The 19,878-nt window shown below is 37.7% G+C and overlaps 1 protein-coding gene across 2 annotated transcripts; it reads left to right on the top strand.

Moving 5' to 3' along the window:
- The first annotated feature begins 636 nt into the window (after positions 1-636).
- Positions 637-19,878, top strand: LOC100607996 (aldo-keto reductase family 1 member C1). Of its 2 annotated transcripts, XM_024346163.3 has the most exons (11): positions 637-736; positions 2,855-2,937; positions 5,177-5,443; positions 7,825-7,992; positions 8,838-8,954; positions 10,219-10,296; positions 10,730-10,852; positions 14,103-14,212; positions 14,486-14,651; positions 17,766-17,848; positions 19,612-19,878. In XM_024346163.3, the coding sequence occupies exons 3-11, from the start codon at positions 5,360-5,362 to the stop codon at positions 19,652-19,654; spliced, it is 972 nt and encodes a 323-aa protein (XP_024201931.2). In that variant the 5' UTR covers positions 637-736; positions 2,855-2,937; positions 5,177-5,359; the 3' UTR covers positions 19,655-19,878. The 2 variants fall into 2 exon arrangements, with proteins under 2 accessions (XP_024201931.2, XP_063637372.1); XM_063781302.1 differs by lacking the exons at positions 637-736; positions 2,855-2,937 and adding an exon at positions 4,587-4,657.

Genomic DNA, 19,878 nt, shown 5'->3' on the forward strand with positions numbered 1-19,878 from the left:
AATTCCAGAATTATAAATCTACCAGGTGCTAGCAACTTCAGCCTGGAAAAGCCATGGGCATTAAACTCCAAACTGTGAGAGCAGCCATGTGGGCTGCACCCTGCAAAGCCACAGGTACAGTGCTTCCCAAAGCCCCCAGAAGCCTACCCCTGTCACCAGTGTGCCCAGAATGAAGAATATAGAGTCAAGGAAGATGATTTTGCAGCTTTAAGATTTAATTTCTGCCCTGTCGGCTTTATGACTTGCATGAAGCCTCTTCCTCTTCTCTTTAAGCTGACATTTCCCTTTTGAAATGATATTGTTCAACCACTGCCTATAAAACCATTGTAATTTGGATGGAAATAACTTGGTTTTTGATTTCACAGGCTCATAGCTGGTAGAAATTTTTCTTGGATCTCAGATAAGTCTTTGCATTTTAGACATTTAAGTTGATTCTAAACCTGATAAGGCTTTAGAGACTCTTGAGGTAAACTGATTGGATTTTGTATGTAAGAAAGACCTGAAATTTATGTCTTCAGCTTTTTCTCCTTTATATCCTCAACTAACAATATTTTGGGGTTTCTATGATTCTTTGCTAAAATTTGGATTCCTGTTTCAATTTCTCTTGTGCATAATCTGTAATTATTTTCTCTGTAGTTACCATTGGAATGACATACTGCATCCTATAGTTATCCCATCCACTTTGAAATCAATGTGAATTTAACTTCAATTCCATACAAAAACTTCTTTTCCACAGGTACCTTTCCGCTTCACATTATTGATGTCACTAATTGCAACTTTATACATGGTGTACATGTTAACAGAAAGGTATTCTTATTGTAATGTAAATCTTGAAGAAAATGAGAGTAAAAAACAAATTTCACAAATACATGTTTCCACGTTTTTCATACACCTACCTTTACGAGAGGTCTTTATACCTGTATATGACTTCACGTGGCTGTCTAAACTTCTTTCATTTCAAAGTGAATGACTCTCTTAAGCATTTCTTGTAGAGCAGTTCTAATGGCAATGAACTCCTGCAGCTTTTACATCACATAGTCTTACTAACTTTCTAATTTTTAAGAAATAATTTGGCTGGGTGCAGTGGCTAATGCCTGTAATCCCAGCACATTGGGAGGCCAAGGTGGGCGGATCACAAGGTCAAGAAATAGAGACCATCCTGGCTACCATAGTGAAACCCTGTCTCTAGTAAAAATACAAAAATTAGCTGGGCATGGTTGTGCACGCCTATAGTCCCAGCTACTCAGGAGGCTGAGGCAGGAGAATTGCTTGAACCTGGGAGGCAGAGGTTGCAATGAGCTGAGATCGCACCACTGCACTCCAGTCTAGTGACAGAGCAAAACCCTGTCACAAAAAAAAAAAAAAAAGAATTTTTTTTGCCAGATATGGAATTATTGGCTGTAATTTTTTTTAATTGATCACATTAAATGTATCACTTACTATATCCTCCAAAGACTCCCGTAAGAAATCTGTGGATCACCTTGTTCAGGATCCCTTGTACCCCATGATTCATGTTTCTCTTCTTACTTTTTGTTTTGTTTTGTTTTGTTGTTTATTTATTTATTTATTTATTTTTAATTTTATTATTATACTTTTAAGTTTTAGGGTACATGTGCACAATGTGCAGGTTTGTTACATATGTATACATGTGCCATGTTGGTGTGCTGCACCCATTAACTCGTCATTTAGCATTAGGTATATCTCCTAATGCTATCCCTCCCCCCTCCCCCCACCCCACAACAGTCCCCGGTGTGTGATGTTCCCCTTCCTGTGTCCATGTGTTCTCATTGTTCAATTCCCACTATGAGTGAGAACATGTGGTGTTTGGTTTTTTTTGTCCTTGCGATAGTTTGCTGAAAATGATGGTTTCCAGTTTCATCCATGTCCCTACAAACGACGTGAACTCATCATTTTTTTATGACTTCATAGTATTCCATGGTATATATGTGCCACATTTTCTTAATCCAGTCTATCGTTGTTGGACTTTTAGGTTGGTTCCAAGTCTTTGCTATTGTGAATAGTGCCACAATAAACATACCTGTGCATGTGTCTTTATAGCAGCATGATTTATAATCCTTTGGGTATATACCCAGTAATGGGATGGCTCGGTCAAATGGTATTTCTAGTTCAAGATCCCTGAGGAATCACCACACTGACTTCCACAATGGTTGAACTAGTTTACAGTCCCACCAACAGTGTAAAAGTGTTCCTATTTCTCCACATCCTCTCCAGCACCTGTTGTTTCTTGACTTTTTAATGATCGCCATTCTAACTGGTGTGAGATATTTTTTTGGCGGTGGGGGGATTGAGTTTTGCTCTTGTTGCCCAAGCTGGAGTGCAATGGTGCAATCTCGACTCACTGCAACCTCCACCTCCTGGGTTCAAGCTATTTTCCGGGATTAGCCTCCTGAGTAGCTGGAATTACAGGTGTGCACCCCCATGCCTGGCTAATTTTTTGTATTTTTAGTAGAAATAGGGTTTCACCATGTTAGCCAGGCTGGTCTCAAACTCCTGTCCTCAGGTGATCTGCCTGCCTCGGCTTCCCAAAATCTCTTGCTATTTAAAGATTATCTCTTTGTCTGGCTTTTAGAGTTGGATGATAACACATATAGGTCTGGGTCTCTTAGAGTTTATACTATTTGCAGTTCTTTAAGTTGCCTGAATTTGTAGATTGTTGTCTTTAACCAATTTGAAAAAGTTTTAATGTTTTTATTCTCCAATTAATCTCTCTACCACCATGGGTTTGCACTTCTCCTTCTGGGAATCCAATACTATCATACTGGTTGGCTTGAAGCTGTCCCATAAGTCCCTTAGGATCTGTTCACATTTCTTTATTCTTGTTTCGTGTCCTTAGACTCAGGAACTTCAAATGCGCTATCCCTATGTGTATTGATTATATCTTCATCCTGCTCAAATTTGCTATTGAAACACCCTCTGGTGAGTTCTTCATTCAGGTATTTTTTTTGCTCCAATTTTTTCCTTTTTTATAATTTCTATATTACTACTGTATTGTGATTTTCTTATTGTTTTCAGATTTTCTGTAGTTCTTAGTCCATATTTTTCATTAGCAATTTTAGCATATTTAAGCAGCTGTTTAAATGCTTCTCTACTAATTTTAATGCCTGTGATTCTTCAGGAAAGATTTCTACTAATTTATTTTCTTTCTCATAATGAACTGTGATTTCTTGTTTCTTTGTATGCCTTGTCATTTTATTTTATTTTTTTGAGCCAGAGTCCTGCTCTGTCGCCAGGCTGGAGTACAGTGGTGCCATCTCGGCTCACTGCAACCTCTGCCTCCTGGGTTCAAGCGATTCCCCTGCTTTAGCCTCCCGAGCAGCTGGGACTACAGGCGTCCGCCACCACGTCCAACTATTTGTTGTTGTTGTTGTTGTTGTTCTTATTTTAGTAGAGACAGGATTTCACCATGTTGACCAGGATGGTCTCCATCTCCTGACCTTGTGATCTGGCCGCCTCGGCCTCCCAAAGTGCTGGGATTACCACTGCTCCAGGCCTGTATGCCTTGTTATTTTATCTAATTGGGCATTTGAAAAAATAAACATCTTTTTTACTGTATATAGATTTGTTCTATGTCATGACAGTCATTAACTTATATGTGTGGCAGGTTCTCAGTCAAGGCATCAGCCCTACATAAAACCTCAAGTCCTTCTTAGTTTGTTTCTGAACATGCACCTACGTGGACTGTGTTTGCCCTTTTATGTATCCCCAAATAACCAATGGCTTTTGAATTGCTTACTACTACAAAATTTCACATCCCAGTTTCTCCTCAATGGCTTAGATGGACTATTGCATGTCTCTTCCCCTGGCCTTTTGCCTATGACATCTGTATGTGTGTAGTCACCCTGAATCTCTACTGAGCCACTCCAGAAATAAATAAGTTTATTTCAGTCAATTTTAGATGTTTTCTGATGTTTCCATGAGTTATATGGGAATCTTAGAATCCACCATCTTGTTGAAATTACTCTGTGAAAAATTTCAATATCTTTATAATATTACATTTATGTCAATGATAACAATTTACCTATTTTTCAATTTCTGTTTGTTTTATGAAAAAGCAAATAGAAGCAATCAGGGCACTGCAAGTTGTGACTACTCCAAGATGTGAATCATGGATCATGCAAATTACAATCATGTTTTAACCTGACCTCCAAAGGGAGAATAAACTAAAAATTATCCCATGCGAGGATTATTCACCAGTTTATGTGTCATTAGTTACCAGTTTTTCTTTATGAATAATGTTTAGCAATATTATAAAGTATATCTAATAGTTATCATGTTTTGGCTTGTTACTTTTTGGTAGCAACTCATAAAACTGTCTGGAAAAGACCAATAAGGCACTGTTTGCATGTTACAAATTATATCCAAAGTCCAAAAGCTGTTAATAAGAAATCTTCCAATAAAACCACATCATATTTTCTTTTTTATTTACACCCACATCAGGATTACAACTTTATCAGGACTGCACCTTGATCAGGAAGGGATGTTTCTCTTACAAGGCTAATAAGAAAGGAACAATAAATTTGCTGATGAAAAAAGTCATGCATTTAAAAATTTTAACTTTAGGCCGCGCGTGGGTCCTCATGCCTGTAATCCCAGCACTTTGGGAGGTCAGAAGATCGAGACCATCCTGGCTAACATGGTGAGACCCTGTCTTTACTAAAAATACAAAAAAATTAGCTGGGCGTGGTGGCGGGCGCCTGTAGTCCCAGCTACTCGGGAGGCTGAGGCAGGAGAATGGCATGAACCTGGGAGGCGGAGCTTGCAGTGAGCCAAGATTGCACCACTGCACTCCAGCCTGGGCAACAGAGCAAGACTCTGTCTCAAAAAAAAAAATTAACTTTAATTTTTAATTGAGGGCAATATTTTAAAGAAATGCTTATTAGTCATTCCTTTAAATTGTGTGTGTGAGAGAGAGAAAAATGAAAATTAGTCTTTTCAAATGCTGCAAGATGCAGAAGGAACATCATCATGGCACAAACAAAAAAGAGCTGTGCCGCTAGAGGTTTCTGTATTCTTATGTAAAGTCACAATTTGTTCTACAAATCTCTTTGAGTAATTTATGTCTCATATATAGAGATCTGGAATAGCAAAAATACTTCAGAGAGAAATTAATGAGTGTATCATGACCACATAATAATTTACTTATGAATTTTCTTAGGTAAGAAACGGTTGAACTGGATTCAATTTTTATCACAGCTTGTGTAAGACTGCCTCTGTCCCTCCTCTCACATGCCATTGGTTAACCAGCAGACAGTGTGCTCAGGGGCGTTGCCAGCTCATTGCTCTTATAGCCTGTGAGGGAGGAAGAAAGAAACATTTGCCAGCCAGGCCAGTGACAGAAATGGATTCGAAATATCAGTGTGTGAAGCTGAATGATGGTCACTTCATGCCTGTCCTGGGATTTGGCACCTATGCGCCTCCAGAGGTAACAATAATATTTTTAGTGTTGAGAGTTCAAAGGAGCTAGAGTAAGTGGAAGCTGACCAGGTTGTCAGGCTTGTGTTCCTATGTTACTCTGCATGACTCCCCTTTAAACGTCAGTCTTTGTTCTGCAATGCTGTCTTGTCACAGGGTCATCTACTGCTTATTTGGGGCACTGTTTTGTCTTCTGTTTATGTTTATTTCACAGCTTGTCAGAGTCTATAAAACTCAGCAGAAAGAACACGGCCTGCCTGCTCCCTCTCTTGAAGATTGATTGCAATGGGAGTGGTTTCTCTGTTTCTTTGTATAGTCGAACAGATATTTACTTCTTCCAAGAAGATACAATTCAGAGGAATTTTTATGGCAAAAGTTAGTGGAGATGGGGTGCATGAAATCTGTTGGGAGAGTATCACTGTTCTGATGGGCGGCCTTGAGCACCACACTAATACTAGACCCGGCCTAAAGAGAATTTCCCATGTACTATTCTCACCTCTGGGAAAATTACCTGAAATAATAAAATATCCTCATTTTAAGAAAAAAAAATACTAGAACCTAACAAGGAAAATTTAAATTCTTTGTCTTTGTTAATATGGGTCAAATTTGTATCAAAATATTGTAACAGAGAAATTTCTTGTTTCTCTGACAAGAAAATTAATGGAATAGATTTTCTTTTCTAGACTTAGCTATTTCTACACTGGAAGAAAACTTGTACCTCAAGACTGTCTTGGGAATACAATGTGTGTGAATAAGCACTAGTTACATAAAATTTGAGTTTCACATTTCTGATCTATACAATATAAGGATTTACAAAGGGACATTTTGAAGACCATTGACAGGAGTGGTTTACTTTGTAATATCAATTGGCATGGAGAGGAAGTAAAGATGAGGATACCACTGAAGCTCCGGCTTTGGTAAGCCTTTGAGTACTCGTACAGCAAAGAAATGATCAAGGATGGTATGACGAGAGGGCTGTGAGACCCAGTATCTAGTTCCTTGTAATTCCATGGGAAAAAGAAAGCCTCTGAAATACTTTCAAGATAGGAAAACAGTTTGCTTTGTTTTTGTTTTTGTCATTTAAAAGATATACTTTCAAATCTGTATCCAAATTTGTTCCATAAGTCAATAATTGTAAATTTCACTGCAATCATATGTTTCCTAAAAGAGTTGCCTTGAATTTATGGAACTGAACCTCATTTTGCTAATCACTTACTCCTTGCAGTCTATTTCTTATACAAATCAATATCCTTAGAGTATACATTTTTACACCTACTATTTAGTTCTGTCATGCAGACAGAATGGCTAATGGCTGTGTAGAAAAGACTTGACATAATAGACTGCTATCCATAGACAGGCCTGTTTCCCATATAAACCTGTTGGTATCTGATAAGGTGGATTTCTCACTATTTCCTAACTGATAAGAATGGTCGCTGTAAGTAACTGCTTGTGCAAACTGCGGGGTTTCTGTGCACCTGCTTTCCTTTTGGAGACTTCTGGAAGTTTTGTGCCTGCGAAGCAGAGTGAGTCAATGTAACCAGTCCCAGACAAAATCTTAGTAATGGAGTGTGTAGAGAGCATCTCTTGTAGACAACAGTTCACATACATTGACAAAATATGATTCCGGGTAAAGTCAGTGCATTCTGTGCAACATGGTGGGAGAGGAATCACAGAAGCTTACACTGCATTCCTTCGTAATTCCTTCCATGTGGCTATTTCCTCGTGTTAATTTCTTTGTTTGTTTGTTTGTTTTTTGTTTTGTTTTTCTGAGACGGAGTCTCGCTTTGTCGTCCAGGCTGGAGTGCAGTGGTGCGACCTCAGCTCACTGCAAGCTCTGCCTCCTGGGTTCACGTCATTCTCCTGCCTCAGCCTCCCCAGTAGCTGGGACTACAGGCGCCTGCCACTATGCCGGCTAATTTTTTCTATTTTTAATAGAGATGGGGTTGTTAACCAGGATGGCCTTGATCTCCTGATCTCATGATCCGCCCAGCTCGGCCTCCCAAAGTGCTGGGATTACAGGTGTGAGCCGCCACGCCTGGCCATTCCTTGTGTTAATTTTACCATACTAAAAATAATTAAGATTATATCTATAACTATAGGTTGCATCCTGTTAATTTTTCCAAAAAATGACTGAACCTGAAATTGTTTTGGGGACACTTCCAAACTGGTGGTCAAGCAGTGATTTTTCTGGGACTGCAGAAGTTGCTGCTGTGCCCAACCTTTATTACTAACTGGGAAAGACCCAGGGAGACTGGGATGGGCTCATGATTCTACATACAGAACTCATCCAAGAAAGGAGGAAAAGCTGATTTTTGTGAACGTCGCTACTTGTGCCTGAACTAACTATCAGGCACATTAGTCAGAAAATACTACCTTTGGTTACTCCCCCAGGTTCCTAAAAGTAAAGCTTTAGAGGCCACCAAATTGGCAATTGAAGCTGGCTTCCGCCATATTGATTCTGCTCATTTATACAATAATGAGGAGCAGGTTGGACTGGCCATCCGAAGCAAGATTGCAGATGGCAGTGTGAAAAGAGAAGACATATTCTACACTTCAAAGGTACTGTGCCTATGATGAGCATGTATGCACATGTATTTAATGGGATTGTGTGGAGGTGGCAGTTCTATGACTGGATCCATAGTAGAGGGTGAATTGTGCTTATTTATTACGATTTATTCACACTTACTCATGTATTAAAACTAATATCAAAGGCAGGAAGTGAAGAAGACTTTCTCATCTTTGCAGTGTTCCAATTCATGCCTTCAAAGTGCCTTTACTTTTTGAGCTCAGCACAGATCAATATGGTTTAACATAGACTATAGAATCAGAAAAAATCCTAATCATATTATATTATTTCTTACCTCCTGGGTGAGTTGCTTACACTTGTTATGATTCTCAGTTTCCATTATTATGTTGATCATAGAGAGAGAAAGCAATATAAGCCAGCTCTGTGAGTATTAAAGAATAACGCCTACATTATCTCAAATTGTGTCCAGCCCAAGTTGACATATTAAAAACTGTGTTTGCTTCCTCAGTTTCTAAACCACAAAGATACTTAGTCTTGCCCATTGGGCTAAATAGATGAAATAATTACACTACTAACATGAGTTGTAAAACTTACCAAAGATAATTCAGATAATGGGTATGCTTATGATTTGATAACAACTTTTACCTTTTGAGTAATTTCACTCTTTCATTCAATATATGTACTAACTATATATCCAACATATTATAAAGTTCATCAGGATATGGCAGAACAAAAGGCATCACAAGAAGAGAGAGAATAATTTTGCCTGTGGTCATTAGTTTTGAAGTAGTAGAAAATGTCTAAATATTAGGTGGAGCAAACTAGTAAAATTGGCTCAAGTTTTCATTACACAACTTCCTTTCTCTAACCTCTGCAGCTTTGGTGCAATTCCCATCGACCAGAGTTGGTCCGACCAGCCTTGGAAAGGTCACTGAAAAATCTTCAATTGGATTATGTTGACCTCTATCTTATTCATTTTCCAGTGTCTGTAAAGGTAGGCAGCTTGTGTGATCAAATTAATTTCACTTTTGTTCTCAGCATAAATATTGTTTTCATGGAGATTTGAACTAAGCTTTTTCTTAGGAGGACATAGGGATTTTAACATGGAAGAAGAGCCCTAAACCTAACTCCTAATTCCTTTCTATGGGATACATTTTGAATCCATACTTCCGTGATTGCATGTCTATAAGAAAAGAGAGTGCAGAACCCTCAAAGCCTCTGCCTCAAAAACTTGAGGAAATGACAATCATCTCCTTGAAGGCACAAGGTCTTAGTTATGACTCCTGATTTCACCTCTTGGGATGTTCACAGACACAGAGTTTCATGAAGCTGTGGTGTCCAGAAAACCTGCTGCACATAGGGTGCACAATGAGTTTCCATCTTCTTGCCTCTTTTCAAGGGGCAAGAACTCAGTCCAGGAGTGTCTTAAACTACAGACCTTCATGGGAAACCTTGTTGCTTCTGCTTCCTCTCTTTTCACACTGGAGTTTTTATTTTTGCTTAGCCATGAATTCTTGTGTCATTCATAACTTTTGTCTTAAGGTACTGAAAACTAGTCAGGCTAGTTAATGCAAAAGGGTATATTAGATATGATAATGGGAAATCAAAGCCAGGGCTACATTAAGAATTGGATAAAAACTCTAAAAGTATATCCTTTCTCCACCATTATCTCTGCTTTATTACAAAAGGCTTTTTAAATATTTGTTCCAACCTTTTTCATTGGTGGCATTTATGGCTTTGGAGCACTTTCAGGCCCATGTTCATTACCGTGAGCTCCTGTGCATCTCCCAACTTCCAGACTAGCCTGGAAAACACCTCCATTGACCATGATTGCTTCATGGTTCTGTTCATGGAACATCACATGTTCAGGGAGATAAACAACTCTGATAGCGGCCTCTGGGTCAAAAGTACAATCCTTTTTTCCTGGATATCAAGGTATTTTGCAGTTGAAGAGAGCTATTGCCACAGAGAAAATTATAGCAGCAGAAGAATGTAATGTAACTCAATGATGACACTCCATTAGGAACCAGAAAGAGGTATTTATTTATACATATAATAGTTGTAAGACATTAGAGGAAGCCTGTCTTCTGAAAACATTCCTTATACCTTCATATGTAGCACACTTTGTACATATCACTTTTTGGAGCATGGCATCACCTACCTCATGGTGGATTAGTATCCTTAAATGTTCCTCAGAGTATGGCTATGTGTGGAGAAATTGATTTGCCACATCACTAAACCGATTCCTTCTACTTCAGCCAGGTGAGGAGCTGATCCCAAAAGATGAAGTTGGAAAAGTGCTGTTTGACACAGTGGATCTCTGTGCCACGTGGGAGGTGAGTGCCTGGAGGAGACCACAGATAAGAAAGATGAGATAGCAGACATCTGTTTCCTATATTCCAAGTACAAGAATGGAAAATGCACCATTGGATCAAAAACTTAGGAGCTTTACAAAGGTAGTTTTTGTGAGCAGTGAGGAAAAAGAAATGACAGGCATACAAAAGAGAGAAGTGCAGGAGAAGAACTGGGGGTAAGGAGGACTGGGATTTATTTCCTTGCCTTTTCACTAATCTCTCCAGTTTCCCCAGGAGGAAACAGAAATACTTAGTCTTGCAATCACTATCTTCTTCCCCAATTTTCTGTTTTATTTTCTCCCTTTTAAGAACCACGGCTAGCTAGTTTTATTGTCATATCTAGACAGTTGTTGCTTTCACAGTTCTGTGTCACATTTATCTTGATCTTCCACACCTCACAATTCCTTTTTCCCAGGCCATGGAGAAGTGTAAAGATGCAGGATTGGCCAAGTCCATCGGGGTGTCCAACTTCAACCGCAGGCAGCTGGAGATGATCCTCAACAAGCCAGGGCTCAAGTACAAGCCTGTCTGCAACCAAGTGAGCGCCCTCAGCCTCCTCTCCTTTCTGTTCTTCATGCCCCTCTTTCTGTCCTATTGCCACGTATCCATTCATTTAGTCCCACTGATCTTTGTAAAAGAGAAGATTCTAGAGAGCAAAGCCTCTGTCTCGAAGGGCATAGAGGGATCTTACTTGTACCCGGCTTAGAAAAGTCTTAGAAAAGGTGTTGTAACTTTGATGCTGAATTGTGTGTTATATTTATGGGAGGTCAATTCAATCAAGGAGGCCAAGGATTGTCAATTAGACTCAGGGAAAGGTGGACTTACCCCTAAGCTATGAAAGATGACCAGAGAGTGGATGGGTGAAGGTGATTTGGAGGGAACTGTGCATAGATATGAAGCCATGAAGAGATGGAATGAGCAGTACATAAGGAGAGAGTGAGAGCAAGAGAAGAGAAATACTAGGGATTCACATGGGCTTTGGATGTCTCAGTGCCTCTTGGTGTCTCTGCTTTCACACTTCTTGACCAAGGGCATAGATACACTAAAAATTATCTGCAGACAATGAAGGTCATCCATGGTAGAAAGAGAAAATAACCTGTTTATGGAGATATCTGTTCACAGTGGATGAAATCCACACTGAGGAAGGTTCAGCAGAACATGGAGCTGACCTATGACTGCCCCCGCTCCTAGTCGGCTGCTCTTCTTTGGAGTCTGTCATGCAATCAGCTGCTTAAACACATCTATTCTCTATGTGTTTCTTTCATAGCCTAGAGATAATTCCATCTTTTCCTTGAGTCCTGACTGGTGATTCCAGGCCTCCTTGATCAAATTGACTGTCCCCAAATGTTACACACATTTCAGCATTAAAGTTACTATACCTTTCCCAGTAATTTACATTTGTTTGTTTTATTTTATGTTTTAAAACTTAGAGTCAATCAGTAAAGATCTACAGTGGAAATACATATGTATAAAATTAGTGAATTTGGTATAATGATACGGTGCTGTGATAATTTAATAAAAGCATTGAGAAATTAATGTGGTTTTAATACTAGTAGTTCCCCAATTTTTTAATATGGCCATTTTCACACTTTCCAAAAATTTGATAAAAATAATACTGGAGACCCATGTTACCATTTATACTCAAAATTACTAACATTTTGCAATGTTATATGGAGTATATCTGCATAAATACATATAATGTTTCTAGAACCTCTTCAAGGTAAATTGTAAAGATGACAATTGACCCCTAGAGACCTCTCAAAGCATGTCACAGGAATGAAGATGTTCTCCCAGTTCCAGTGTCATTACTGTATCTAAGAACATCATCTATAGTGCCCTCATGTCATTTGGTATCCAGTCCATATTTGAATTTTTCCTTGCTTAATCAAAATATCTTTTGTAGCTCTTCTTTTTTTAACCAGAATTCAATTGTTTTTATATTGTTGTATTTTGATATCAGTTAACTTGTTTTTCCCAGTTGTTGAAGGTTTCTGTAAATTAGAAGTTAGATGAGAGTGTTTTATTACATTGACTTAAACCTTTGGGGCAAGAAAATATTTTTATCATGCTGTGTTTTTCAAATTGCACCACACTAGACTGCATACAATCACAGAATGCCCCACTAGTGGTGAAGGTAGTTTTAAAAACTTGGTTAAGCTCCAACAATGATAGACTGGATTAAGAAAATGTGGCACATATACACCATGGAATACTATGCAGCCATAAAAAATGATGAGTTCATGTCCTTTGTAGGGACATGGATGAAACTGGAAATCATCATTGTCAGTAAACTGTTGCAAGAACAAAAAACCAAACACCGCATATTCTCACTCATAGGTGGGAATTGAACAATGAAGTCACATGGACACAGGAAGGGGAATATCACACTCTGGGGACTGTTGTGGGGTGGGGGGAGGGGGGAGGGATAGCATTGGGAGATATACCTAATGCTAGATGACGAGTTAGTGGGTGCAGTGCACCAGCATGGCACATGTATACATATGTAACTAACCTGCACAATGTGCACATGTACCCTAGAACTTAAAGTATAATTTAAAAAAAAAAAAAACTTGGTTAAGCTAACAGTGGTCAGATCTGTTGTTTTTAACTCATGTTTTCTCTTTAACAATTACTAGTAATCTGCTGGGGGATAATTCTGAACAGAAGAAGTCATATTCCCATGACAAATTTTCACATATGATTGAGTATACATCAGTGATTTGAACTTTTTTGTATTGTATTTCTGTTTTCTAATTTGTTATTTCCTTGGGTTTTTTACATAAAATTTTCCATTTAAACCACTTTTTAAACTATTCTTACCTGAAATTTTACTAAAAGTAATTTCTCACCAAGAAAAATAATAAACTATTATTTCTGTAAGTCAGGGTAAAAGTTAACATCTTCCTTCAATTAGCAATGTACGGAAAATGTAATTACTATAATAACTACCATCAGAGTAGACAAATATTTTTGTTCTTTTTCTTATTCTCTCACTAATCACTATAGACTCATGGATTTTTGTCCTATGATTTTTAATTCATTTTACTTATTTTTTAATGCTCATATCTACTCAGTAGCTATATACATACATACATATATATATGTATATATGAAAGAAGAATTTGGTCAAAGACTCCTGAAGGTAGGTCTAAGAGACAAAAGCACTTGTTTCATAGGAAACCCACTGGTGACATTTGAGATGTCACGATACAAATCCATCATACAAAAAGGAAAAGTAATGAAAGACTATTAAAATTATCAGTATTTATATGTATATGTATGTTTTCTAGTTCATCCATTATATATGGATATATATGTATCTCATAGATGGCATATATGATATATATAATATGTTAGATGAATTAGAAAACATACATATATATGTATGCATTTTGGTTATTAATTAGGAAACTAGTTCTTTTGTCTTTCAGACCTGCCCTCATGAGTCTTTGACCAAATTCTTGATTTCTGGCATGATTTGATGCCCAAGGCTCAAAGAATCTTACCTCATCCCAGCTCTGAAATTGGCCGTGTCTCCTTCTAGTGGTCAGAGTTATTGAGAAAACAGGATAGGGTTCATAGAGTTGCTTGTGCTCAGAAATAGCATTTCTATTTTCTTAGGAGAGAGGGGCATAAAATTTATTTTTATGAAAAAGATCATTTCTTGACAATAATATTCTCAGTGCAAATTTAATGCTCTACATTATTCAGCTTCTTTTACTTTGGTGATTTTAACATTAATGTAACTTTCGGATTATCTGATGCTTTTCCATCTTGCTCATCTGCAGGTGGAATGTCATCCTTACTTCAACCAGAGAAAACTGCTGGATTTCTGCAAGTCAAAAGACATTGTTCTGGTTGCCTATAGTGCTCTGGGATCCCATCGAGAAGAAAAATGGTAATAAGAGATACAGGAAGTGTACCTAAAACACCGGTTTGATAAAAAAAAAATTTAATCAGATCATGCTGTTTCCTGGAGTTCACTCACAGCTGACTTGGGGTGAGGGAAGAATCTGCATTTCTGACGAGATCCCAGGTGATGTTGAGGCTGCTGTTCAGGGGCCTCACTTGAGAAGCTCTGGTGCAGAGTGGATGCCTTAGTCTGTTTAGGGAGCCGCCTAACAAACTATCCCCAGCCTCAGGGCTTCAGCATTTCTGACTTTCCTTCCAGGGTGGACCCGAACTCCCCGGTTCTCTTGGAGGACCCAGTCCTTTGTGCCTTGGCAAAAAAGCACAAGCGAACCCCAGCCCTGATTGCCCTGCGCTACCAGCTGCAGCGTGGGGTTGTGGTCCTGGCCAAGAGCTACAATGAGCAGCGGATCAGACAGAACATGCAGGTGAGGAGCGGGGCTGTGGGCCTCAGGTCTCCTGCACAGTGTCCTTCACACATGTGCTTCTGGTAAGGCTCTCAGGACAGCCTTTGGCCAGCTCCATTTCCCTGTATTTCCTATGCATGAACTCTTTGTGTACATCAGAAGGATTTCTTCTACTCTAGCACAGGAGAGGCAACAGAGGTGGAGAGAAATAAGATGCGATCAAAACTACAGATTTGGGTTAGCGTTAAGTCAGTGATATCCATATCCCTCTGCTGGGGACATGTGCTTTTCTTTATTTTCTATAATGAAGCATTGATTAGATGTTCTTTAGTCTCCAACTCATGGCGGATTTTTCTTCTTGTATGTTTATGTAGTATAAATTCCCTATATTTATTCTCTTAGAATTTTATCTTTGCGAAGTGCTTGTTTAACTTTGCCTTTTTTTTTTTTTTCTTTTTGCAAGCTGGTCGTGTGTCTTTATTTTTATGTGTAGGAGACCATATTTATACCAATACCTTAGGATATAAGGCAAACCCACTTAACATAGAGGCTTAATGCAAAAGCATTTATTGAGCTCAAGGTTCCATGGTTAGAAAATTAGCCTGGGCTCAGCCTAAACTCAGTCCATTCCTTCTGTTCCTGGCCGGACTCTCATGTGTGTTCAGGCAGTGAGGCAGCTCTGCTTCAGGATGTCCCTGGGGCATCTGTGTGAGTGCCCCCCCTCTCCCATGCAGTTCTTTATCCTCCAGCCATCCAGCCCAGGGTTCACCTCAGCACAGGGAATGACCCCAGCATAGTGAATGGACATGTGCAAAGCCTTTTCAGGTCTAGGCTCAGAGCTGCCAACCATTGCTTCTGGGAAATTCTATCACCTAATGCAAGTTACAGGACAGGTCAGACTCAAGGGGTGGGGAAACACACACCACCTCTTGTTGGAAGGAGCTGGAAATTCATATAACCAAGCAAGTGGATACAGGGACATGTGATTGTTAGAGGGCATGTTCCTAATTAATCTATCATTTATATGATATGTGTGAAATAACATATTAATAGTTATATGTATGAATATGAACATATATAAATTGATATACTATTTCATATATTCTTAAGAATACATCCAAGTCTCTAAAGAATTAATATCCAGAATACATGCATACGTATGTTTTCTAATTAGTTATATACAGATACATGAAATATACATCATATATGATATATATTATAAAACCTATGTCATATATATGACATATATCATGTATATGTATATATGTCACTATTTGCTAAAACGTTAAGTAAAATCAGTGTAGAAATCCATAGGATACTCTGAAATAATGATACAGAGAATGAGAAAGAAAGTAAAAAATGACAATGAAACAATTGATGAATCTAGGTAATGGCATTTACTATATTATTTTAAAAATATTTTTAGACATTAGAAAACCCACAAAACTAAAATGAAATATTATGAAATAACTGTGGAAATTATCAGTATTTATACATATGTGTATGTTCTCTAATTCATCTAGTATATATAGATATATGAGATATATGACATATGTGTTATATAATATATATGTTAGATTAACTAGAAACCATACATAGATATGTATTTATTGTGGATATTAATTCTTTAGAGACTTGAATGTATTCTTGAAATAACATCTCCCAAATTTTACCTGTGTTGTCATATTCTCTGTGGTTATGTTTTCACAAACAAAAGTTTCTATCCTTCATGTAGACTAATATTTCATGCCTCTTTCTTGTGGTTGGTGAGTGTTGTGTCTTATCCTATATTGGAAATATCACAATATTTTACTGTGTTATCTTACAAAATTGTTAATATTCTTTCCTTATAAATTTGGTTAATTCTAATGGGATTGACTTTTTAAATACTGTGTGAAATAAGGATCCAAATATGCATATCTAATTTTTGAATTTTTAGCAAAATTTCCCACCAACATTTATTGAAAAGTTCATATTTGCTCACATAACTTGATTTTTTTACCTGTAACATATGAAATGTCCATGAGCAATTATCTGGCCTCTCTTCCATCTTCAGTTAACTTATTTACTTTTCTGTACTATGATGTTAAACAGTAAGTTTCACTTCCAGTATGGTACAAATATTTTTCTAACTTCTTCATTTATTTAATAATATCTTAGCTATTCTTGACTAATGTGTTATTTAAAATTTTGAATCATCTTATTAACTTCCACAAGCAAATAAATGTTTAGTCTCTTGTTGACATTGTAATAAGCCTCCAGATCAATGTGGAGAGAACTAAATGTTTGACAATATTGAGATTTCCAATCCATGATCATAATATGAATTTCCCACTTATTAATAGTCTTTTAATAAATATATAATTAATTTCATAACTTTCTCTGTTACTGATGATTTTAATAGTTTTTGATAACTTTTCATTTTTGTTTTGTGGATTTTCTAATATATAGACATATTAAAAGAATAATGCAACAAATCTTACCTACATTCATCAAGTGTTACATTGCTGTCATTTTTTACTCTCTTTCTCTCATTTTCTGTATTACTCCTTCAGTTTCCCTATGGATTTATACACTTATTTGATTGAATGTATTAGAAAGAGTGACATCTTTTTGATATTTAGAGTCTCCCAAATTTACATAGTGAGTACCCACACCTTTTGAATGTGAAATCGTTAGTATTTAGACAATTATTGGCTTGAGTTATGTTGAAAACTAATTTTTCCTATTATACCTGTTCTTTGGAGAGATAGATATTCAATGTTATTCATCAAACCTACTAAATGATGCTAGACATTACAAAATTTGCCTCTAGATTCTTGTGGGTCTTCTAGGTACATGACCCTATCATGTGGGCACAGAGTAAGCTCTGTTTCTTCTTCAGCTTCCTCTGAGATATTCTCTTCATCTGCAGTGTTGTGCAGTTTCAAATATTTTATCTGGGAATGGATTTCTGCTTATTTTTGACTGGTTTTCACTGACCACTTGGGTGTTTAGAGAGGTCTTTCATAAATTTTGGAAATGTATGAATCTTTTAAGTATTGTCTCTGCACCCTACTGTCTGATGAACTTGGTTGTTCCCAATTGGCAATGATGTAATCTAAAAATAATTAAAGTTTTCTATTACTTTGATAGGTGTTTGAATTCCAGTTGACTTCAGAGGACATGAAAGCCATAGATGGCCTAAACAGAAATGTGCGATATTTGACCCTTGATATGTAAGTGATTTTGGAGATGGATGTCCTAATTTATTTTCAGAGGAGGAATGTAAGATGGGTGTTGAGAGTGACCTCCACACCAGGGGCACAGAGGCCAATGTGAGACAGAGGTGAGACAGGAGCTTTCTGGAAGTCTCCTCCTGGATTCACTCCAGAGCTCTGTTCTCTGGCAGGGAGAGTGGCCCGGGGTCAGCATGGGTCAACCTGTGCCTCTGCTCTCGTGACTCCAAGGAACTTTCCAGAGCAGCCAAGATCATTGCTGAATCTGCACCTTCCATGTAGGCCTGCCGTTTGTACTACTGTCTAGTGTACACACTGTGGATATTGCCCATGTGGTCGCATTAGATGTTTCCAAATCTGTGCTTATATCTTGTTCTTCCCAACCTGCTCAATGTCTTACCAGATCAAAGGCAGTTCCGTCAATCTTGTGGGCCAGGTTCAATTCCCACCTCCTTCACATGGAATTGCTTGCTGGATCTTGTCAATTTAGCATTTCTCATCATTTCAAACCTTTTTTGTGCCTTTCTTTGCATGTTTGCCCATGAGCCAAACACTGCATTTGCCTCCAGAAAGTCTGTCTTAGTGGAGCGAATAGGAGCACTTGGCCTTGGCGTTCTGCAATATGGAGATCTCAGTGTAGAGAATGAGGAAGTGTTAAAATCAAATGAAGAGTGTAGATGCAAAAGCACCATTATTGGAGATAATTTATAACCAGTAACAGACGTTTACTATTCCTCTATATTCTAAGGTTCTAGGATTCATAGAAGGTCATTCATATAATGAGGGAAAAAGAAGTTATGTAACTGATGGCAGTGGAGATTTTAACAAGTAATAGAGACGATGAGATAATGTGTGAAAAAAACAAGCACAATGGTACATCATAAGTACCCAAAATTTGGTGGATATTATTAGTAGTATTTTATTCATTTAGAGGAAAATACAAAATGAAAACGGAGATGATAAAAAGAAAAGGAAAAGTGGCAAGCATTAGAAAGTTTTAAAACCAATTAATGTTTTTGGGGATCATGAAATCAATCACTAGTGTTATTTTGTAGAACTCAAATATGGTCTGGAGTAAACCACTTGCAAGCTTCCAAGTGTTTGCTCTTGGTGTAATCACAAAGGATAGGCTCAATTCCCTAATTAATAAGTTGTAATTGTACATGTGAGCAGTCATTTATCTATGTCTTTACATTTTGTGTTATTTCTACCTATAAAATGGTTTATACATTGTAGCTCTTTGGATATTGGACCCTATATCAAAAACAACAATTTACATTTCTGAATCTAACCAACTGTGTTGCATATGATAGGCAGGTAGTAATATGTAAAGTAATTAAGTATAATTGCTACCAGTATAATCATCACACTCAAAATTGTTTATTAGTGATGAGCATATGTCTTGCTTATTCCTCTTAATGTAAGGCAGTATGAGTTCCATTTTTACTGAGAATTTGAAATAGAAAAGGTCAGGATATCTCTTTGCTCTGTTGACAGATGTAGAGAAATATGTTTGAACATTTCAGTTTGTGTGATTTATGTGTTAAGTTCCAGGCAGGGGAATAGAATTAAATGATTCTTTATTTTGAAAATACAGATATGATAAAGTCACATTCATTAAACAAAGAAACACAGATTCTAGAGCAGTCAGAAAAGGAACTTCTTAACATCTACACTAGCGGCAGCTTCCTAGAAATCACTGCACTACCCGCTAGTAACGGAGTCATTGCCATTCAGAGTGTGCTTTTTTTTTCTCTTTCCAGTTTTGCTGGCCCCCCTAATTATCCATTTTCTGATGAATATTAACATGGAGGGCATTGCATGAGGTCTACCAGAAGGCCCTGCGTGTGGATGGTGACACAGAGGATGGCTGTATGCTGGTGACTGGACACATCGCCTCTGGTTAAATCTCTCCTGCTTGGTGACTTCAGCAAGCTACAGCAAAGCCCATTGGCCAGAAAGGAAAGACAATAATTTTGTTTTTTCATTTTGAAAAAATTAAATGCTCTCTCCTAAAGATTCTTCACCTA

The sequence above is a fragment of the Pan troglodytes genome, chromosome 8 (genome assembly GCF_028858775.2).
Source record: "Pan troglodytes isolate AG18354 chromosome 8, NHGRI_mPanTro3-v2.0_pri, whole genome shotgun sequence".
Classification (NCBI taxonomy): Eukaryota; Metazoa; Chordata; class Mammalia; order Primates; family Hominidae; genus Pan; species Pan troglodytes.